General features: G+C 36.0%; 1 protein-coding gene across 2 annotated transcripts in view; it reads right to left on the minus strand.

Annotated features, from left to right (window-relative positions):
* col14a1a (collagen, type XIV, alpha 1a) overlaps positions 1 to 24,590 on the minus strand; it is a 106,427-nt gene that overhangs the window by 65,164 nt on the left and 16,673 nt on the right. For both annotated transcript variants that reach the window (XM_069194910.1, XM_069194911.1), the window contains exons 6-17: positions 10,223 to 10,378; positions 9,620 to 9,739; positions 9,019 to 9,183; positions 8,245 to 8,406; positions 7,586 to 7,743; positions 6,949 to 7,078; positions 6,408 to 6,553; positions 5,335 to 5,464; positions 4,258 to 4,397; positions 3,674 to 3,800; positions 3,184 to 3,323; positions 118 to 250 (exon numbers count right to left, since the gene is read on the minus strand). In XM_069194910.1, coding sequence (XP_069051011.1) covers positions 118 to 250; positions 3,184 to 3,323; positions 3,674 to 3,800; positions 4,258 to 4,397; positions 5,335 to 5,464; positions 6,408 to 6,553; positions 6,949 to 7,078; positions 7,586 to 7,743; positions 8,245 to 8,406; positions 9,019 to 9,183; positions 9,620 to 9,739; positions 10,223 to 10,378 — 1,707 coding nt within the window. The remainder of the gene's footprint in view (positions 1 to 117; positions 251 to 3,183; positions 3,324 to 3,673; positions 3,801 to 4,257; positions 4,398 to 5,334; positions 5,465 to 6,407; positions 6,554 to 6,948; positions 7,079 to 7,585; positions 7,744 to 8,244; positions 8,407 to 9,018; positions 9,184 to 9,619; positions 9,740 to 10,222; positions 10,379 to 24,590) is intronic.

Raw genomic sequence — 24,590 nt, forward strand, 5'->3', positions numbered from 1 at the left:
ACCACAAAACAGCTTACACAATATTTAAACATTCTTATGAGTTTTTATAATAGGAAGAAAAGCAATTTAAGCTTTGGATTTGGGTATTACAGAAGAAAAGAAAAGATTATTTCTTACATGTTGTCTCCAGAGCAGCCACAGCATCACTTTCTGTTTCATCTCTGAAAACAGCGGACAGCGACACCTCATATTCAGTTGTTGGCAGCAAGTTGTTCAAGACGTAGGTATTCGAATATCCATTTAAAAGCATCTGTAACAGACAAGTATAAAAGTAATTAATTTATCATCTAATTTTAACACCACTGAAGAACAGTTCAGCAGAAATGCTACAAAGCCAAACAGCAGTGGGGTTTTTAGGGTGTGACTCCTCATATTCAAACCTCATACTCTATCTAGAGGTGTTCCCCAAGGCCTGGCACTGAGACTGCTATGTTTCTCTCACCACACCACACACTGCTTTACCTTATGCTCTCCTGAGACGTCTTGCACCACTCTTGAAGCACAGAACAGCTTCCTGACAAATGACTTCACATGACATTCACATGTCAAAAATGTCTTCACACATATCAACAGTAGCTTCAACTAAGGCATTACTAGATGATTGTAGCTGCTTTGTTATTGTATCTAATAAACTAATTAAACATCCCCTTTTCTTCTTCTTCACTGACTTCTACTGAGAAATCCCTTTCTACAGTACGTCCCTATAAATCTGTCCTTTCTGGTCTGCTGGGAACCCTGGTGTTACCCTCAATTCATCTCTCTCTTACTCTCAATACAGAACTTTCCAGGAAACTTGTCTACATTTCCCATCTTGATTGCCTTAATCTGAAAATTAAATACTTCTCACATTAGGGTGGAAAAAAATACCAGAGATCTCAACAGCAGTACATGAAGTGGTAGACATGGCTAAAGCTTGCTTTCTTAGTTTAAACAAAAGCCTACTAGAGGGGATGTCTGTATAGATGAAGTCTAAACAAACAAGATAATCATGATTCTAATATACATAGACTTTGAAGTATATTTTGAAACTGTGCAGGTAGAGTTTCAGAACAAGAGACTATAATTAATTGATACAGAATACCATTAGAATGAGATAGCAGAGAATGGATGGCTACAGTTTAAAGCTGAAGCACACAATACAAATCAAAGGGTAGTCACTTAAAGGGTTTCATTAATCAGTTAAGATACATATATGGAAAAATAATACACTTTAAAAAAATGTAAAAAAAATAAGAGAATCCTGTTCAACAAAAGGAGCACATGTGCAGGTAAAAAAAAAAGGATATTAAAGAATATATCAATGGAGGCTAAATTAAATAATACAAGATTTTTCAAATTACAACAGCAAAGAAATGGTTAATTCCTTTGCTTTTACAAAAAACAAAGGTCTATATTAAAAAAGATCAATAAATATCACATTATCGTATGAAGTAGAAATTGTAATATTTTGGGGTACTACTCACAAACATAGAAAACATGAGATGAAAAATAAATGAAATGACTGACATATTAAATGAATAGTTCACTGAGGTTTTTACCAAGATAGAAAATGGCAACATACCTCAGGCTGAGGAAACAAAAGGTTCCTATTAAATAATATTAGAACAGAAGAAGTACTAGAAGCACATGATAAATACGTCTAAAGATTTGATGGTATTGTCTTGTTACAGTAAATGGGGTCAGCCTAGTCTCAGCTGGGATTTGCTTGTTTGCATTTCCCATCTTGATTGCCTTATTCTGAAGGCCTGAGACAAAGGGTATTGTACTGCTGTATTTATGCAACTGTCCTTGGGTCATGAGATACGTAAACATGGAGGAAAACACAGATGATTACAACAAGCTAATAATTAACTTGGGTAAAACTAATTCGGTGCTTAATTATTAAATCAGCCATATTAAAACACAAGTGTTCAAGAGCAACCAAAACATTCTTAGTGAGGCCATTACGGCAGTCTCCCTGAGGGAGGATTAAGGTCACAGGATAAATACAGAAAGGGGAGGAAAACAAAGCTAGGACTGGAAGAAGAACAGATATTATCATCATCCATCCATCATCCTTATCTTCATCAGAAAGCCATGTGAGGACGCCTCTTTCCAATCAGATTCGAAATCAGATTCCATCCAGGTATTCTGAATGTTGAAAGAGTACTGGAGTCGAAACCTTACTACCTTATTTATTTAGAAATTCTAAAATTCCAAAATATTTGAACACTGTGGATTGTGGAATCCGTAGACCAAAAACCTCTCTTCTATATTTAGTGTTAGATCGGCTGTTTCAGAAAATGGTTCCCATTCATTTGTGAGAATCAATTTAGAGAGAGAGAGAGACTGAGTTCTGGTTAGGATCTGTTTTATGTATTTGGATGTGGGTGCTGTAAGTGTTGTGTGTATTAAGATTATAAAGGGAGAATTCTGTATATACTATACGTCTTTAAGGGGTAATTGTATAGTGTATCTGTTGCATGTTAGTGTTAAGCATCATTAATCAATATTTCTTTATCTAAGTTTGGGCCTGATTTTTACTCTGTTATCAAGCTCTTCCAGAGAACAAATAACATGTGTTACTGAATGATCAGTAAACCCTGACTATGTAGGGGTGAGATTCCATCCACCCGTCTTCTATCCACTTCACCCTATTCAGGGTTGTGGAGGAGCTGAAGCCTATCCCAGAAACCAGCTGGCACAAGGCAGGATAGACCTTGGGTGCGATGCCAGCAAATTTCGGTGCAGGCACATAGAAACAAACACAGGCACTTGCAAACTCACGCCGAGGGACGTTTGTCCCAGAAGCCAATTAACCCACCAGTATGTTTTTGACTGTGGGTGGAAACCCAAGTGAATATGGGGAGAACATACAAACCCCTCACTGATAACACCTAAGTTTGAAATTGAATCCAGGGCCCCAACACTATGAGGCAGTAATGCTGACCACTGAGCCACCATGCTGCCTTCTAGCTTCAAATCTTTTTTGAAAACATATTAAGTACATTTTCGTGTAAAAGGCAAATTTATAATGTACCTCCCTTAATAGGGTACACAATAACACATACTGTACTAGCAGTCAGGTATTGGTCCACATTCTGAAATTATTATCTGTGCTATTATTTGGACACAATAAAACAGATAATAAAATGTAAGTAGAACAGAACAGATTAAAAAATGATATAAAAGATAATAACTGACCTCTTTTGTTTCCCCATCTGTCATAGAAGTCCAGGAAAGTCTATATAGGACAACATCAGACGCTGGATGCTCCCACCTCACTCTGAAACTGTTAGTGGATACTTCACTAGTTTCCAGATTGAGTGGGGTTGGCACAGGCTCTACAAAAAGAGAATTATCTTAACTGCATTATACACAGAGGCAAAGAGAATGTATATGGTGAATGCACAAGAGCATTTACAGTACAAAGCTGTGGATGAAATCTAGACATCTTCATGCAACCTGAGACAATTATTATTATTAAAATGTTTGGATAGTCCTGTCTGATGATTTTGGTGATACCAGTTCTCAGAAGCACAATTTCTTTCCTGATGATTTGGCTCACATACGACGAGAAAAAAAAGCATCAAAATCAAGCCGCTGGACTTGAATGATATGATATACAGTAGATGAAGCCAGGCCTGACTGGTTTAACTTATAGTATGCATCACAACAACAAAATCAAGCTTACTGGTGGTGAAACTTCCCGTCAGCGGCTCCGATTGTCCCTCGTCATAGATGGCAAAAATGGCGACTGTATATTCTGTAAGGGACGTCAAGTTCCTCAGTACATGCGATGTAACCTCGCCAACTTCGACCTAATTCAAAGAAAGGAAACATCAGTGCTGTATTATAATACTGTACATTATTGATGTTCAGCTGAAAAACATTGCTCCAGTTATTTCTACTGTCGTCTACCATTAATTTCATAACGGAGCAGACAGGATTGTCATTGTAAAAACGACATTTTAAATTGAAAGTATTTTTAAATTGTGCATAACACCATAAAAAATGTCATTTTTATATCACATAATTCAATTGTGCAGTAAACTGGTTTCTTAGTTATTAAAAGAATGTCATATTTCTCACTCAGAGGTTTGTGCTTTCAAGGTTAAAGGACCCAAGCAAAACTGTATGTTAAAATAGTTTATCGTCACCAGTCCAAGATAGAGAATTTTGCATTGCTGTACATAATACTGATTTCTTTTAATTTGGTCTCTCAAAGAATTTGTTCTCCAAAAGATTTTTGAAGGTGTATTTATTTTGCAGACGTACCTCATTTGTTTGCACTCCATCAGTTTTTACATACATGATGCGATACCCCCGTGCTTTCTTAGAGGCAGCATCCCATTTGAGCCTGGCAGAGCTGTGGTCTACATTGGAGAACTCCAGGTTCCTTGGTGGGATCAGTGGTACTGTAAATGGGGCACTTTCGTTAAAACAAGGGAGACTTTTATGTACAATTATAGCTTTTTGCAAAATGGGCTGTAATCTTGGCTATAAAAAGAAATCAGATTAAGTTCTGTTCATTTCTGCTATGCATATATGGATGCATAGTTCATTCAAGTTAACAAATTTCAACTGAACTCCTGAGAAACTAAACAAACAGTTCACTGAACTGCACTTAAGTACACAAAAGTGAGGAAAAAACAGAAGCTGATCGTGCTGTTAGTCTGTATCAGGCCACTTTTCCTCCACACCCAGCCCACTCCTACCACAAACACCAGGATCTAAAAAATCATAGGAATAAAAGTATGAATTCAAGTACAGAATATCAAAAAAGTACATTTCACGATACTTGGAAGTTCTTTGTTGAATGAAGGTAACCTATATTCTCAAGTTTTACACAGTATTTTAAGTTTGTATATATTTTTTATTTTTTTGTAATGAAGTTCTTTTAATTAAAAATGCATAAATGTGGTGTAGCTACCTCTTTTGGAAGGATTTCTATTCTGGAAGGTATTATAACAGTAAATTATAACTGTAATGATAAAGCTTATAACAAATAATAAATGCAAGAAAAGCCTGCTGCTTCCTTTGCAGAACTGAAGATATCATTTTCAGTTATCCATTATCCATTATCAGAAAGGAAGTGTTGCCACAATATAATTCCACAAGCACAGGGCCAAGGGCAAAAAGCACATCGAAGAGTACGCAAGAACACAATTTAGCGAAAGCCAATTCCTATAACCCAGCACATAATACGCCTCTGGAAGACAGGAGCAAACCACACCACCCTATTGAAACCCCACAAAGACATGGGAGAGCAGGCAGACTCCACAAGGAAGGGCCCCTCAGGCAGGAATCAAACCCCGGAGACAATCTGCAAAGTAACTGTTACGAAACACTTACATGTCGTTTCTTGATTTGTCACAGGATCGCTGGCTTCTTCACCAAACATTGCATACACTGTCACAGTGTATTCCGTTTCAGGAGTCAGCCCCTCCAGTTCTATATCATTAACAGATTCTGCAACTTTCACCTGTTCAGACACATAAATTCTACTAACATCTGACAGTAACGGGGCATACATACAACAGTTAATAAAAACCAATATCAGTGTTCATAACTGCTAAGATTGACTGTAATCAATATCAAAACACAAATTTATCATGTCAGTTTCAGTTTAGTTGAGTATAATTGAGGCAATGTCTGCAATCTGCTACATTTCTAAGTCTCAAACTCTCTGTGTCAGCAATTCCATTTTCAGTGTAAAATGCAGGAGCAGACATCTCAAAGAGATTGAAAGGAGTGCAGTGCTGACAACTTGGAAAAAACAGAATCACTGATTTTTTAGCCATGTCTTTCACTTGAATTGTTCAGTTTTCCACTAGTGTTATAAAAAGAGCCTGAATCTTTGAGGTATGGTAACAAGCACTGGACGAATTGTTCACCACTTCAACTAGCATGCCGGTCATAAATATTAGCGGATGGTTGCTGTGGTATATACGAGCAGCACAGCTTTGGGTTTGAAGCTGCTAAAGTGACTGTGACAAAAGTAAGACCTGTCATGGGAAAAACTAGAAAAACTAAACCATTATCTCATGAGCATGTTGCAATCTTCCAACAAATTCTAATTCTCCTAACAAAGTAGATATTATATATGTCATAATATTCCAAATAATATTTTAATAATAATAAACTACAGCCACTTGTACACAACATGAGTATTCTGTATCCAGTTCCAGGAGTTTCTGGATTCTGGTCATGTAATAAACCACGAGGCCAGTAATAACAGCCCATAAACTCTGTCGGCTCTCCTTGAGCCAAGTCCTGCTGCTTAAACAACACCAAGAGAACGCAAGGCTTTTAAGAACCTTTAACAAAGTGTCCCAGCACATAAGGAATGAGAGATCCAGTGACTCCAACAAGCAAGGATTGCTCATGGCAACTGTGCTACAAAAAGAGCAACCTGACCTCCTTACCTCCTTTTCATCTGCCACATCCGCCTCTGTCAGTGGGGCGTAAAGTATCATGTAACCAGAGGCCCCCTCTACACCTCTCCACCTGGCCCTCATGGTGCTGTGAGTGACATCATACAGCTGCAGGTCATTCACCATGGGCAGGGCCACTGAAAAACAAGACGATCGCTTTCACTTTCTTAGACAACTTAAAAAGGTTAACATTCCCCTTCCACAATACCGGGACGACCGTCTGCTTTGCTGGGTTTGCATGGAATAAAGCAACCAAAATGGTTTCAAGAATGTCAGTACCTGAACCATCAATAGATACCTACCTGTATGTTTCAGATCAGGTTAATGCAAAATAATTGTCTCTTCCAAGTAATAAACTGCTACAGTATATTGATTTTCTACTAAAGTATTTGTAAGATGCAGAATTTACAAGGGAGATAGCCACAAGAAATTAGGTTATACAAAGCTATAACCTTCATTTTCTTCAAATGTACCTATCCTGCTGTGGAGAAAAAAAATAATACTAATTGCTGTTAATTTCTCCGACACTCACATGTTGTCTCACTGCCCCTGAGTCCTTCACTGGCAGCACTGGTGTACACTGCAAACACAGCAATCTGGTATTCTGTCAAGGAGTTCAGGTACTGCAACACTACCGTATTCTCACTCCCATCAACCACTGCCTGGAAAACAAGCACAGCACAGGCTCATTGGGTGCTAATCCATACGCTGAAAAAGCAGAAACATTCAAACTTTCAGGGATATTCACACCCATCAACAAACACAGGAGACAATTTGCATAAGAGTGTGAGCTACTAAAATGGCAACAAAACTATATCTTTGGCAATGGCTTCTCGTGTTTTTTCATTTATGATGTGCAATAATTTGATATCTGTGAACTGATGCCTCTATTAAAACACTCGCATGCCATATTCATCTTGTAAAGGCTGCTATTGTGTTTGTCCATTCAAGGACCACTGCAGGACCAATATGTGAATATGCCCTCCCAGCTGCACTGATTAACATTAAGAGAGACAAAGAAATGAGCAATAGTTAGTCAAGAGCACACTTCCACCTTTAACACCTTTCAAAAGCTCATTTCTAGGAAGCACGCTGGAGGAGACAGATGTGATCGATGACATGAGGCTCCACGCTGGCTGGCTCATTACATATCAAGTCATTAGTTTCACCTCTTCTGGCTGTCCTCCCTGGGTGGGGTAGTACACAACTCTGTACTTCTCCACTTTCCCAGGCGCATGGGTCCAGGTCACTCGGAAACTCCTGGCCGTCACTTCAGATGTCACCAGATTCTGGGGGGCTCCCAGCGACGCCTGGCCACCAGACACCCCTGAAATTCAATTTCAACACCACTTTGAATGGCTGTTTTCTTTTAAAATACTATCAGAAATGCTGAAAGACTTTACTTATTGCAAAGCTCAATCAGATGAACTAGGCAAAAGAAAGAAAATAAACTTGAACTTGCTTTTATTATTATACCTACCATACTCCTCCTTACAGAACTTTCCACGCTAAGAGATATATAAAAGTTTATCAATTGTACATTTATTTTAGACGCTGTTTTTCTGTTATCAATGCTTGTTTTTCTGGACCTCTAAATATTTTGTTTTTAATGTGCAGAGCCATGTGAAGGTTGTTCCTCATGAAAAGAGAAAATAAAGTGTGATTAACTGCTTGACTGAGGTCATATATTCTCTGAGTCAGTTATTACATCCTTGCTAGCCTAAAGCATCAATATAATATAATGTACTGTTCCCTTCCATTCTTAAAAATAAAAAGGAAGTTATTTGAATTGCACCAATCTCCTTTCAAAGTGTTTCTTGTCGTATACCTTTAATTTCCTTGTCCTGTTCTTCGACACGGTCACAGACTGTTTTGGTCAGGCTTTCCACGATGGAGCTCATGATGTTGAAGTCAGCAACATTGTAGACGTGGGTTTCATCAGGGTCGGAGGCAATGGCCTTCAGCTCATTCTCATCTGCGTTCTTTACGCCTTTAAATTAAACACCGCCCATCACATGGTTGTCTTTTGTTATAACGCTACAAGAAGGTACATCTCAGGTTTTCTACTTAGAACGAAGGGTTAGAATGAAAACCCCTCAGAAAACACAAAGAAAATCAATACACTGTGTCCCCTTAGTCCTACTGTACATTGGCGTGTTAAGTTGTGTACTGTACTTAAAATTAAATACATATATACTGTATCTATCTATATATCTGGGGGCAGCACAGCATAGTGGGTAAAAACTGGACTCATAATTGATAGGCTGTGAGTTGAAGTCCGCACTGCAGATACTGCGGCTGTATCCTTGAGTGAGGTTCTATACCCCAGTAGCTCCACTCCACCCAGCTGTATACTGTAAGTGGGGGATCCGCACTCCAGTGGGGTATAGGGGCTACCCCTGTGATGTATAGGCATCCCATTTAGGGGAGCACACTTACAAGCACTCTAGCCTGCTTAACACTACAGAAACCAGGATGAGCTCTGGCCACGATACATCCACAAATAATTAACACAGGTACTGCAGTAGATAGTTTCTGGTAAAGTGCTTTAAAATATAAAAAGTCCACGTATTTCAAGAAAGAATGAGGTCTCTATCCTTACCAATGGCAAAAAGTTCAATCCCAGCATCTCTAAGGCTTCGGGCTGGTGGAATAACATCATCCTGAGACTTGCCATCAGTGATGAGGATACCGATTTTAGGAACTCCAGGCCTAGATCCAGACTCAGGCTTGAAGCTGTTCTCCAAAATGTATGTCAGCGCAAGACCTAAAATGTTTTTTTGTGCTTTAGTTTTCAATGGAAAAGAGTGATTTACACATATACTGTAGAATAATTTTAATAAGGGAAAGATAATGTATCCTAAAAAACAGATTTAAAATGCTAATCAAATTACAATTTCATTTTAAAATACTTGTTATTACAGTTAATATGGTTACTATCATAAAAAGGCAAAGAACTGTACAGGTGTACACAGGTAGACACTTCATAGATCATTATGTCTCTAAAATTACAGAGATCACTCAATTGCAGCATGAAAATATTTCTCCTAAAATATAATGCTGAGCATAACTTCAATCTCAGTGATAGATTAACACTTAAGATAGATTTTTAAAAACCCAACACACAAAAGATAAAATAAAAAAACATCATAAAATGTAACTTTTTAAAAAGGAAAAAAGTGACAGTGTAATAATTTTGTGACCTGTTAGGGTGTTTCCTCCTTTGTATGGAAGATTCTTCACTGCATCAATCACAGCATCTTTTGTGTTGTACGCATTGAGGTGCCACTCAATTCTTGGATCACCGCTGTACTGAGCAAGACCTTACCAGAAGTCAAACAAAACAAAAAAAGTACTCCACCGTTTTCCATTAAAATAAAGAAAATAATTGCTTTGTTATAATGTTTGCTTAATTGCTTTGTTATAAGAGCCAAGAAGTATAAATATCCCTATACATTAGGTCATGTTGCAGGCTTAAATATGCTCATGCTGGAAAGATAGAAATGTTTATCATTTTTATTCGTGTTGTTGCAGAACATATACTGTAGCAGTAAGTAAAATTTAATTAGAATAAGTAGCCGAGACTAGATGTCTATCATTCAGAAAATGTATTGCCTTTAGTTTTCTATCTTTTAGACTCGTCTACTTTTGCCAATGTAAATCTACAAATTTTCCTCACTTGAGCCTTGAATACGGTAACTGCACGAATACCATGGTTGTGAACTACGAACAGCTGCTGCCTTCCAATGTCTCAAGTCTCAGAATCTGTAACACACACAAATAAAGGACCTCTCAGTGTGACTCACCTATTCGGGTTTTGTCGGAGCCCACACTGAAGGCGCTCACCAGGTTTTCCAAGAACATGCGAACCAGTCGGAAGTTTATCCTGCCGATACTCCACGAGCCATCCACAAGTATGACAATGTCTGCAATAGCTGGAGTCTTGCAAACGAACTGAGAGTCTGCAAACAACAAACAGAGCAAACTGTGAATACTTCAATCTAAGAAAAGCTATTTTTTGAATCGTGTTTTTGTTTGCTGCATTTTAGCTGATGAAAAAAATACTTCTTACTGATGATCTCTGTATTTTTCTATGGTTTCTCAGTGTAGTCTGACAGCAGAGAATTTATTGGCTAGTTGTCTAAGACATTGAGGGATAGCCAAGTGAAATATTAATTTAACAATTTTGTTAAAAATCTTTCCAAATCAAAGATTCTCATGGACAAAACGTGGTGTTATGGACAAAGTATCATCATAAACTTTTAACCACGAAGCAGACAACCGTGTTTTAATTATTCAGCACATTTGCACTGGTGTGTTTAAAGATACTTTGCAAATTTAGAAATTTGTTCTTCAGAATGAGGAAATTCTTCATGTATAATTTATGCCATTATTCTTGAATCCATCAGACATAAAAAATGAATGAATTAAGCTTTTAAATAGACGTAAATATGATTAAAGTTAAAGTTACAGTTATCATATGCAGAAGTAGAATTCACCACCACCATTTCATACTATTAATACATTTTAAAGAATTTTGATGTGCAGACTGGATTCAAAGCACTTATTAGTATAAACAATAAAACATTAATTTCATGTTTTTCAACTGACAACTAAAATTTAAGATATCCGATTTTCAGTTTGGGGAATTCTTAAAACACTGTCTCAAAGAGTGTTAGGGATTATAAAGTTATACAGTCAAGCTAAGTCACAAACCCTAGAACCAACTAAATAACACCACCATATTTTAGACAGGGTGCCTAACTTGATGTTAAACCTCTAGAGCCCTGACAAACAATTAAGGAATTTAAAACAATTTTGATTGTCTTCTGCACCTCAATGTTTTTTTTCCCAAAGGTTTTTTCCTCAAGGTTTTGTTTTTCTTTAAAAAAAGCTCCTGTGGGTGGCACAGACTAAGGAAATCAATTCTGCATGGCAGGAAAGGCTAGCGAAGTAATCTCATTTAAAGGGAGAATGGACCATTAGGTTTCAAAGGAAGGAAACGAGCACTTTTCCATCCACCTCACAAGATAAACTTTACAGAGTCCTGTAGGATTACGCACAAATTTCAGTAAAATCGCCATCGTCTTACACAGCTGTGAAGGAAAAAGGAATCACAATTTTTGCAGAACCTTTAAATGACGACAGATACAACAACAAAAGCGTTTGCTTTATAATTACACTTTTCAGCTCTTTCCATTCCATTTAAAGCTAATAGTGCTCCTGGGAAAGGCAATAACCACAAGGCACACACTCAGATACTAAAACAGTCATGCAACAATGCAACAAAACCAGTAATTAAACACAATTTCATTATGGTTGGATTGCAAGTAAGTAGTAAAATCTTCAAATCTCTTGAAGACAGCAGGCTTGTACAATAATTGGACTTTTGTTGAATTCACAATTTTGTTGAAAAAAAATGAAGTTATTTTTCTGACATTTAATTACATCATTATGTGTTTCATGTCTGTATCCTGTTCAAAACTGACAAATGAACATGATTTGAGTCTAGGTTCCAGGTCCCAAGCACTCAATCTTCCATAATCCCTTTCTTGTTGATTTACTGCAGCAGGGAGCTTCTAGCTTGGTGAGAATGTTGCAGAGTCTGTCCTCATTCAACATACAGTCACAGGTGATGTGAATTATAAAATGATGAGTTTTCTGTGGATTCCTCTCACCACCCCTGAGTTTTCAATAATAAATCTTCACAGAGTTTCCTTGTATTACCTAACTGGGGAAAAAAACATATAAGAAGCAGATGAGTGTAGAAACACAAAATGGTGAAAAATATAATTCTACCACATTGCATTTTACAATCTGTATTTTGTATTTTAACAATCTGAGACTTTCCTAACCACAAAGTCACACAAAGTAAATAAAGCCATCTTTAAATCTGACAAATACACCTATTCAAATACCTGTTAACACAACAGTGATTTTTCTCACTGTTGGAATGATTTATTTTAAATTTTGACCTCAGCATTACAGCACTCAACTAGGTGACAAATCCATAAACCTAGCTGTGGTTAACAGCAAACAGATGTCAAACAATGCACCTTTGCACGACTCTAAATCAAAATTTGTCTTTCTCAGACTAGTTAATAAATTATTTCAAGGCTTTAAAATCATTTATTATAATTATAAATATATGTACTTTATAATGTTTTAATATAAATAACTGTTGTTAATAAAATATGTTTGAAAAGTAAAGAAAACTTGTTGGTTATTTTTCTTGTTTTGTTGATGTAGTTTTATAGGATGGAGAGGAAACTTCAATCAAGAAAATATGAAATTGACAGGGTTTGCCACAAATACATTTGTGTGCAAGTTCTACTGGTATGCATCACACCAAACTACTAAATTACTTAAATAATCCGTCAGTAAGTGACACACAGATATTTGGTGCTTTCAAACAAAGCGATTAAGTGAACTATACTGTTGAGTTATTACAAGATGTCATTACTTGTGCACCTTGCATGTACTATACAGTCCAAAATAAAAACTGGGTTATGAATATCTAATAATAATTTATATATTTCAATTGGGAATGATATACATCTAAATGTAACTTAACATGTTAACGTTACACTTAACATAAGAAACAGTTTAACTGAACAAAAACAAAAAAACTTGACAAATACATAAACAAAACCAATAAACTGCAAAGGAAAAATAATCACGTACAGAAAAAAAAACCTGAAACACTTTTGGTGTTTAGGGACATGGTCTTTCTTTTCCTTATTTCAGAATTTCCAGTAAAATTTTAATATATTATATTAAATTGTAATTCTATTTAATTCAGTCTAATGCACACAAGAACAAACATTTAAGTCTAATTTGTTGTCACTGCTGTACCTCATGTTATTAAGACAGTTAAGATAAAAAGTAATTTTCAGCAAATTTAACTTATTGATAATGTCTGAGGATGAGTCAATTCTACATATAAACACCAACCCGTACATTCAGATCTTTAAGCAATCAGAGGTACATTTAAAATTGTTATGAACCACACAGAAGACAGGAACAAGTGTTACAAACTAATGTAAGTATAGAAAAAATTAAATCACTTGGCAGTAACTCAGAAAATGTCATCCTGAAATATAAAGCGAGTAATTATCAGTTAATAAAACCGGAACCAGATCCAAACTTTAACTCCTTGTACTGTAATTCAAATGGCCATCAATCCACACAAGTGTATTAAACATTCAGTCCTTTATTAAGCAGTAGATCTACCACTTCCTAAAGAGCTTGAAACTACACTTAAAAGGAAATTGCTTCCTTAAAAGGAAAAAAAAACCCAATAAACTGTGAAGAAAAAACAGCTTCAAAGAAAGCAGTTCACATGAATACTCTTCAGGCTTCTGTCATGGTCTAATTTTTAGATCACTAGATTAAAGTTACTGGAGTTTACTCTTGCTCTGGAGTCAATTGAATAACTCCACCCCATTTGAGTTCAGATTGAAAGAACAGCTTAGAGCTTTCGAACTGTTAATAGCAGGGCTGGTCAACACATCAAACAGAGCTGGGTGGACAGAAGTCTTCAATGAGAAAAATTCCATTAAGTTGGGAAAACAGAGATTAGTGTGAGCCCTGCGGGCTTTGTATACCACATTTAAAGACTGCTCAAGACTGGTCATCCGTTGTAAAGCACAAGTACCCTGCATTCAGATCCTTGCAAGGGTTAATGTTCTGGAAATTTTCCCATGCAAGTAGTGTTTACATCCAGGAATCTGACCCTATAAAGTAATAAAATGCCAAGAGAATAGCAACAATTGTTACTGCTTCCATCTTATTTTGTATTGTTTTTTTATTCTTTTGAAAGACACAGATAATTAAATGATTATTATAGTGCTAACATTTTTGGTTTTCTGTCAATTTTAAGTGGCATTTTTTATTTTTGCTTTAAGATAAGATCCCTTTAGTGGCCATATACAATTTCTTGTATAAGAAGTTTGTATTTTTTCACATACCCCAACTTTCTCTGCATGAGACACACAGACAGGGAGAAAAGCTTGGGGTCAGAGCGCAGGGTCAGTCACTTATACAGCACCCCTGGAGCAGTTGGGGTTAAGGGCATTGCTCAGGGACCCAACAAAATAGGATTCCTCTGTCGGCCGTGGGATACAAACCAGTAACCTTCCAGCCACTTTAGAAAGGAGCCCGAAAAGAGACATCCCTTAAGGAGACTGAAAAAGAAATATGCGTGGAACATCTTTATAAAGTTCTTCATAGACTTGTGCTTATAGTCAAAATAGACACTAGAGCCCTGGCATCATTTCTCCTCTATCACTGGTAATCACCTCCCATTCTGCAGTAGGAGCGTTGGATAGCCAAAATCCATACATTTTCCACTATATAAACTGAAATGTATTTGTGCATGATTTAGAACAGTACAAGTCAAGCAATGTACCGAGTGGCAAAGTGCTACTGAATACATTGCAACATGTGGGGGTTCTGTACTAGGTAAGATTTAAAACAAAAAAGATAAAAGCAAAAATGACAAAAACCTCTCAGAAAATATGTTGACAGAGTTGAATCTGAAGACTCTAGGGCAATAACCCTCAGCTACAGTACAAGTATACTGGTATATTATCTACATTTCATGGATTAAGCATTGGATTCCTCCCACTGATGTTGGTTTCTACCCACAAAACTGTCTATTTTGTTTGCAAGAATGCCATTACTCCATTCAATGGTGCTTTAGTAAGCAAGCATTAGGCTATCAGATTATATTTCTCATTGTAGCAGTCTATTTGCTGAGCAACTCCCAAAAATAAACAAAATGCCTCAGGATTTTTCCTGCTCAAGATTAATGTACATCCTAACTGATGTCTGCTTAATGCCAATGAATTCAAACACAAACATGCTAGAAAAAAAACATAAAAGATAATTACATTACTAAGACCACATGAACAATAAGGAACCAGAATAGGTATAGCATTTAAGCATGTTTTCGCACATGAACTGTGTGTAAAACTGTAAAATTAACTCTGTGCTCACAGCAAACATATGCAAAGCCTCAGTTTCCAAAGAGAAAGTCTGATATTCACAAGAAATTGTTTCATATCAACTGACTTTCAAAAACCTGAATAATAGTCACTGACAATAAAAGAAGATGCCATAAAGGTTATCCATGAAACATTAATGAGTGTCTCTTTATACTTCCCTCATCTTTACAGAAATATTCCCTGCTGACTCTGGCATATACTAATGCACTGATGCAGATATAAATGAATTGGAATCTGCACAGTGATTCTGAAATAAGTGTAAATGTGGCTGAAGCTGTAGTCTGAGATGTTTGAATGAGAAAGACTTTCTAATAAGCATGACTCCAACATGAACTGTGGAGATGAAAGAGAAAGCAAAATAAATAACAATGAAGGACACAAGTTTGAGAGTATCCATAGAATAAGCTTTCTTTCTTCTTCTGGGCAAAATGGATACATAGACCTTTGAAAGGAACTACAGGAAGTTTTCAGGTTCTGTTTCATCTTTCTTGAGAAATACACAATCAGAATGAACGCTAGATAACCACATGTTTACCATCAACATTGTGTAATTTAATACAATATTTAATATTATCCTTTATGCACTCATGAAGACTGTCTGGGGTTAAACAAGCTGTCCTGAATCTGTGACTTCCAACATATTTCTTCCCTTATGGAAAATCCATCAGGTGTTGCATTCCTTCTTTGCTTCGAAATGGTCCTGTCAAATTTTAAAATTCATCGATGGTACATTTACTCTACTTAATCATACAAAGCAAGGAATTGTTGCCCATTAAGTCCAGGGCTATCCATAATTTTTATTTTATTAAAAATTGCCAGAAATGCCTGATTTATAGTAGAATATTACCTATTTATGACTTACATTGTAACAGTTATATTTATTTTCTAATGTAGTTCTTAGAGGTTTATACTGTAGTGAAATAACAGCAGCAACAGCAATCATACACACTGATATCTCAAAACACTAAAAACGGACACTCTACAGTAAAAAAGTGCTCTGGTCACAATCTAAATTTCTACTACATAGTGCTGGACTTTGTCCAGGTAATACAGCAATTAATAGCAAAATTAGTTCCTAGACTCTGTATCCTGTAAATGTGTGGAATATAGCATTGAGATTAAACACAGCTGTTTTTTGGTTGATGAGTTTCTCAGCACTGTATATATGCAGCACTGTATTTAGGAATGCTTTCAGATACTATGTGAAACCTTCAATCTTTGATTTGATCACAATGATATGGAAAAAAAGGAGAACTCTGTGCTAGTGCACAGGAGTACATTAGAAAATAGTTAAAGAAAATTAGTATTATGATGATAGATTTAGAGAAACTGCAGAAGAACTAATAAGGTAATGTAGTTTACAATATGTCAGTGGAAATTTATCATCTTTACTTTCTCAGTAATTAAAAGACTGTAATGTATGTTCATATTTCGATATGTTGTATACTGCAAATTAAAAATATATATATTGTTAAAATTTTAGAAGATTTAAATCCTGTTTTATTCAATATGATTTTTAAATGTAGGAAATAATAATTGTATTTACAGACTTTTAATATGTTTGGTGCATTACTTCAAGTGACATTCAGTTTGCTCTTATTCTCTTACTAAATTTGCCTTTTGGTTTTTTAAATAACCAGAAAAAAATGTGATGATGGTTAAAAGGAATCCAACTGAAATCTCATGAATTTCCTGTATGGGCTTTACCAAATTGTTTTAGTATGTCTTTGTTCTGTATTTGTTCTCTTTGTTCAAATTAAAAATGTAAGGATTTTTTTTTCAATGATTACCTCAGAGTAGCTCAATGATTAGTTAAATGTTTTACTCTTAATTTTCCACATTAATCATTCTACTGCTACAAAGTCTGTTCATGACAGCTGTTGTACATAATTGTAATCAACCAAAAGCCCCACATCTTATTTTACATTTTAATACTTACTGCACACACATACTGTGCATCCAGAATAAGTGTTCTAAGAAGATGTGTAAACATATACAGTAATTCAACAAAGATAAGCAAATGTAGAAGGAATAACATTCACATGTTATGTGTGTTACCTGTTTTCACTACCACACACAGACATCTACAGTAGATTACAGACAGCAAAGTCAAAGCTGTTATTTATGCTTTACAGTCAAGCAATTTTGATTAAGAAATAGATATGAATGATAAGTACAATAAATGTCTGGGCAATTCCATGCATACACTGGTAATCTACATAATATAATACTACACAAGCTTTTGCCAGTCTTCTTGTAGATAGACTTTAGAACAGAAATAAATTAGAAACATGATCATGAGCAGTCTTGCTCTGGACTGCTTGGGCCCTGTATTCTAAATACTTAGGAAACTAAATCCCCTTTACCTCCTTTAGAAAAGTGCTTTGAATATAGTGCCTTTTATGTATAATGAATTCTACACATATTTTGACGCTCAATTTGAAATAACACATACTAAGTAGTGTACATTTAGTTTTAAGAAATGTCTTTTTAGGTTCACACTCAAACTCTTCTGCTGCAGAATGGAAAAAAACTCACACAGTGAGTCCACACAGAATCCTAATGAAAAATATACTGTATGCCTTTCAGTGGAATACCTGGTAAGAGCAAATCATAAATCAAGGTACTTTACAGTATGAAATGTTAATTAGACTTAAACTTCAATTAAATTCCAACTTTTAGCCACCTGCCAATCTCGAATTCCAAAGCCAGAGCTTGAGGGAGGCTTTGCCTTAGGCAGAATCAAGAAGCCACTGTCAAGCAGAAAGCTGGCTTTAAGTAAATATGGGCTTTTAATTGGCAATTGGCATGCACGTCCAAATTCATTAAGAACATAGGAAAGGTCACAAAGGAGTGAAGGCCATTCAGCCTATCTAGTTTATATGCTATTTAAGTTTGGAATTAATTAACATACAGTAAAACAGATCGATCATATAAAAACTAGCGTTTCAAAAGTCATAACAATTTTATTCAACATTACTTTTTTTTGTAGAATTAAAACAATCAAAGGAAAATGAAAATATGTCCTGTAATAAGCCTAATTCCATTACAGGTGGTTTGACAGACGTTACAAAAATAATCTTCTACGTCACCATGATTAAATTTGAATGTCTCAAATCCAACCAAATCACAAATAATTGTTGCAATAGTCAAAAGTGCATATAACAATTTGAAATACAGTACCTTGTGGACATAATTTCAATGCAACACACTCTTAATCACCTGACGTGTTGAAAATAGTTCAAAAGACATCTCAAAAAGCAAGTCGTCAGGCTTTCACATTACGTAAGATCACAAAAAACAATTAACCTAGAAAGGTGCTGTGTTTCTGCAAGCACTTCTCAATCTGAGAAGTTTCATACTGTACATGTAACGAAAGAATAAGATCATAGACATTGAAGTCAGAATTGTAGTCTACATGAAACTCTCCATTAATCCAGTTTATTTTATTCATTTCTCTACTGCTCTACTGGTACTGTACATTGCCCTACATCAACTTTGAATGCATGGTCTCTTACACTATTCCAAAGGGCATTTTGTATGAGATGGTAGGCATGGCAATAAATCTTATTCTAACAGGACAGATTTTATGCATAAATTAAACATAATGGACATTATAGTTGACCAGTGATAGCAATTTAGAACAGCCGTCTTTCTCTTTCCAGCTTTTAATACAGTTTAATTAAAGTGTAAAACTGCCAGTTGAATGGAATGGGCAGGCGTCTAACCTATGACAATCATGTTCACGTTTCAGGCCTATATCATTTTTCACTTCTGTCACAGTCTGAAAACCTGAAGAATGATGATTCCATGTCAAACTGTTTTTTTCTCTCATGGAAACCAGATGGACAGAAACCCAGGATTCCAACAGCTGAACGATCATATCACTGAACAGGTCCTGTCCCTATGGTATCACAACTCTCACAGCTGTGAGTTCAATGGGGAAATACAAATTAAACTCATGTTTTACCCTGAACTACAGCTAGGCAAGAACTAATTGTACATATTAATTCAGTAATCATTTCCAATTACACTGACCTTGTTTTTTTTTTTTAATCTGCAAATGTCCTGGTATCAACTAATTGGGATTGCATATAATGTGAACACTCTGGGTCTTAAGAAAGTTAAGAAAAAAACTCAAGTCCAGGAAGGAGAAATTAAACACATGATAAGAGAAAATTAATGCTGCAAGAAATAAAATTGCTTTTTTATGTTTCCCTTGGTACATTGACAAGAGCAAAGAAAATATTGCTACCCTCCATCTTAACTGACTGACATGCCCCAGAGAGAACCTTAATTCATGCAGCTTTGGAAAAGTGAAATCACTGACTAATTTATTAGGCCTTAATGGACTTGATTACCGGACAAGAATAATTTGTTTTCTTACACATTGCAGCTGTAAAAATAAGATTTCACAGATCACATATTTAACAAGCTTTTTGCTTTCTTTTCAGTGCTGCTCACGTTAATCTGTGACAATTTGAAAGTATTAGCTTTAAGTCTGTTTGTGGTTTGGATTTTACTTATCAGAGAAATAACAAGGATAAGGGGATTTCTTCTGACAGCTATCAAAATCAATAAAATATTGTTTTATTACAAAAACATAATGAGTTACTAAATTTCAAGTTACTTTGTGATTTACTATTTATTTTCTCTTTCAAAAACAAAAGTATTACTATTGGTATACAGTAGGACTCAAAGGAGTATTTGACCTTTTTCCAAGTCACACACTGTGCAGATTTAAAGGAATCACATCTCAATCTTAGACCAGAAAAGTATACAAGATGATGGGAGCATTTTTTTGCTGCTAACCTCAAAGAGTATTATGTGAGGCCAATGCACTCAATTTTCACAGGCTTCACTAATAAACATACTAAGCTATTCTCCACAATAAAGGTTCATATCTGCTAACAACTGACTTTAATCATGGATCCCAAAATGCACACTTTACAGCTTCTGTCATAAGAATAATTAATGGGTCACTGTATTGTTTGGTGCATATATATGTATTCAAAGAATAAACTAAGCAACAAAAACAATATTCACTGAATCAACAAAGGGATAATGGTAATTATATCATTATCATAATTGAGAAACATAATTCTGAAGCACAAGGTTGACACGCGGCACACATCTGCCAGGCACTTGGACCACCTGCAGGCCCCGTGGGTAAAGAAGCAGACAGGGATTTACAGCCCAAAAGCCCTACAGGAGGGCAGTGATTAGATTTCAAAGATATTTTACAAGTGTGGGCAAGGCTGTTGAAAATGAATCACCTGTCTGAAAGGGATGAGACTGCTGTGAGTGGTACCTCCTCAGTCACACCTGCATGTGGCCATGAGTGCAGAACCTTGACTGTGGAAATCACCTTCACAAAGGAGCCCTGACTATTTCACTCAAGGAACCAGCAGTCATCAAAAAAGACACACACCCTCAAGCCCTGCTTTAAAAAGAGTAAATTAGAAGTAAAATAACAAAATAAAACAACTAACGCTTTATGTAATCAGTGATAATAGTAGCACAATAAAAATAGAGTGCCTTTTATCTTTGTGACTACTATAAATTATACGTTATACACCTTTCATTCAAATTACAAGCTACAAAATGGCTTTTTCCTTTTAAAATGAACAAGCAAAAAATACAATTCATCTTACAATGTTCTTTTCCCATGACTATGGTATTATCACTTGTCACAGAAAAACAGAACAATAGAAAACGTTTGGCAGATAAATCAGCCCCACACCGACTATCTTTAGTCTTTTTTTTTACTTTATGTTAATCGTCATTCCTGACTTTAATGTCAAATTAATTATGTCACAGTAAAAGCCATCACATTGATTTATCTAAATGCTACAGATAGTTCAACTAAAATCCCCTAACCACACTCAGGATATTTAGGATTTGAAAACAAAGACCATCTTTCCAAAGCTGATTCTGAGGTATTTTACAAAACAAATTTTGCAATGCAATTGCAGCAAGGAGCAAATCCTGTTTTGATGGACAGCTAATTAGAGCACCTGGTGCTCTGGCCTGAGGTAATTAATACCCCTAAAAAACGAGGCAATCTTTTTAGCCACTGTTTTTCCCTAGGGCTGCCATAGAACCATCCATTTTATTAAATTGATTCGTTTCATTAACTAAATTATGATAAATTTCCGTGTGCAGTGGACTGGCATCCCATCCGGTGGGTATACCCCTTTTGCCCCGTGTCTGCCTGGTTAGTCTCTGCCTTACAGCCCCCTACAAGATGAAGCAGCTATGGATAAAAAATGGAATTCTCAATATCTCTTGGTCTGAGGGGGAAGGATCCGTTTCCACAGATTATCCTGCTTTCTCATTACCCTGTTCAAAGAGCATCGATAATATAAAATCTGAATATATATATATAAACTGGAAGTGATACAATCCATACATAAAGTCTTTGCCCACAGATGAAAAACATCTAATATACTGTATTTTATGCTTGATTCAAAATAGGTCAATCACACTTTACTTAAATAGTGCAGATCTATGGTAATATTGAAGAGAAACCACACCAAAAAAATAAAGTTGAATTTCCAAATCCTTGAACTGCGAAGGTTTATATTGTATATAATTCATTACTAAGCAGCCCTAATTAACTTTTTGTCACAAATCCCAAAATATTTAGTCAGCAGTGCTTTCAGAAATCTGGGTGTATAGAATAAATCTTTTGTCTAGTCAATGTTCAGTGAAACATGCTATAGCATTAGCTGAAATGATAATTTCCTTATGAGTCACTACCTGCTGACTGCAAAAGGGACTCAGTATCACAACTGTATTGTTGAATTTACAGTTAATTTAAAATATACTGTGAAATTAACATTAACAGTGATCTTGGCCAGCAGTCTGAAACTGACTGCTATAATTTGTTACAGGAGCAGTCTCCATTCCTCTCACAAAATCATTTATGCTTCCTAAGAACAACAAACAAAACCTAAAGAAAAATAAGGCTTGTCTTCAAAGTGCTGGCAAGAAACCAAATGTGCTAAAATAGAGTATTTAGTGGCACATACAGTTGAAATTAGCAAATGTAATCCCAAAATATGTTCTTCCAAAACATAAGCCTTTATACAGTAGTCACATTTCTTATATTTCACTGGGAATATTTTGTGAAGGGACACTAACTAAATCAAAATTTAGTTCTGGAATATAAATGCTGCCACTAAAGGCAAATGAGCCAATTCCAGAGGTGGCCATATTTGCCCAGGCCAGGCCATGCTTCACAGATGAGGAAGCGCCCTTTGAAGTGCCTGCAGTTGTTCTTTTTTAACCCTTCCATTACTTGAGAAAAGGTTTATTTTGGTCTCATCTGTCCATAAAACCCTTTTCCAGAACTCTCCGGACTCATCTTTGTTCACCCGAGCCAATTGTACAGCAGTGGAGTGGAGGTAATGTCATGAAAGGCCAGCTCTGGAACTGGCCCATGGTGTAACCACACATAACGAAACTCATGGTGGCAGCAACAGAATGAATTCAGAAATGTACAGAAACACATAGGAAAACAAATGTAGAAGAAAATGCTTCCATACTAAATGGGCAGTACTTCACCATGCAGTATGACAAGGACTCAAAACATGCTGACAATGCAACTAATGAGTTCATCATGAGAAAGAAGTGGAAAGTCTTAAACTGGCCAAGTCAATCCCCAAATTTAAATCCAATTCATACACCCAGACAGTATTGTAAATTTGACTAATTCAAAATTAAGCACAAAATTGTGAAAGTACTGTACAATGTGTTGTTGCAAACCCCTGGTCTCACCATGGGCAAGAGCAAGAGTTGTCGTGAATTGCAACGTGAAGTTGCCCTTCCTGCTCACTGGTGACTGTAATAACTAGTGTAATGTGATGTACAAACGAATTAGTACAGGTTGTGCAGCAGACATCTCATCTGCATGCAGAGTTAACAAGTAGTATTTGTCTGCTATTTGGAGGTTTAACATGTTAGTGTCTACATTTTATTTTCATTGTGGTTTGCAATGCACTCTTCAATGCTGATTTTCCTAACCCCAAACAATAAAAATATAATTGAAGTTCCCCTTTAAGTCAACTAGGTCACAGATAAGACATAAGTGAGCGTGGTACAGACAATTGAATACTATCATTAACTGTCATTCAGTTGTTCATTTCTGATGCATAAAACCATCTCACTCTACCTATAGTACCTTCTTCCTTTTCACATTTCCTCTGCAATTTACCCACATCAATATCTCTAAATCTAGAAGGAACAATTTATGATGTAATCTTACCTTGCTTGTGTTCTACCCATTTTCAGGCTCTTGGGTTCTTCAAATCCTGTGTGCCACATACTTATCACTGGGTTATGAAATCCATTTGGGGAAAATTTTTAAAGAACTTCGTATTCTTCCTCTCACAAGCAGCAATGTCAGGTCTGTCCTTCTAGGGTACTGCTGTACTTCTCTGTCAGCAGCACAAATCAGGTTTTGTGATCATACAGGCAGTCCGGACAGGAAGGGCTACATTCATTCAGATGTACAGGACTGGGAAGTGCAAAACATCAGTCGTGTGTCTTTGATGGCTGAAAAGAAATCCAGCTACAGTATGGATCTTTTTCTACGTGTGAATTGACAGAATTAAGAAATTAAATAGCAAGATGCACTTAAGAAAGAAAATGCAGAAATAATTATAATGCATACACTGTAATTGCCCTCTGTGTGGCATTTGCACACTCCCCTGTGTTCACATTTTCAGATTTTTGACAGACACACTTGCTAAGTGTGCACATTAGGAAGGTCTGTTAAACATTTCCACTGGTTATGCAAAACATTAAAAAAAGTGCTCAATTAAAATTTTCAGTAAAAATTATTCTGCATTATACTGTATGCAGCTGTCTTCATTACACGGTGAAGATCTTCTTACCACTTAAGATATATCGTTTTTACATTCGAAATTAAACAGGCATTACATGTTTTTAAATATAACTTATAACAGGGACTAGGGGGGATTTGTTTTCAGAACATTGCCCTACAATTCAAAACATAATGGTGTTTTGAAAGAGGGAAGCTGCCTGACCTGTGCTCCATCCTCTTTAGTGCTTCATAACACACTGCTGACTACAATGCTTATTAGGAATACAAATCAAAGCAGCATATTCCAGATAGTGTGTTGCAGGTAGAGGCCCCAGA

Source organism: Lepisosteus oculatus, chromosome 10 (genome assembly GCF_040954835.1).
Source record: "Lepisosteus oculatus isolate fLepOcu1 chromosome 10, fLepOcu1.hap2, whole genome shotgun sequence".
In the NCBI taxonomy this organism is placed as follows: domain Eukaryota; kingdom Metazoa; phylum Chordata; class Actinopteri; order Semionotiformes; family Lepisosteidae; genus Lepisosteus; species Lepisosteus oculatus.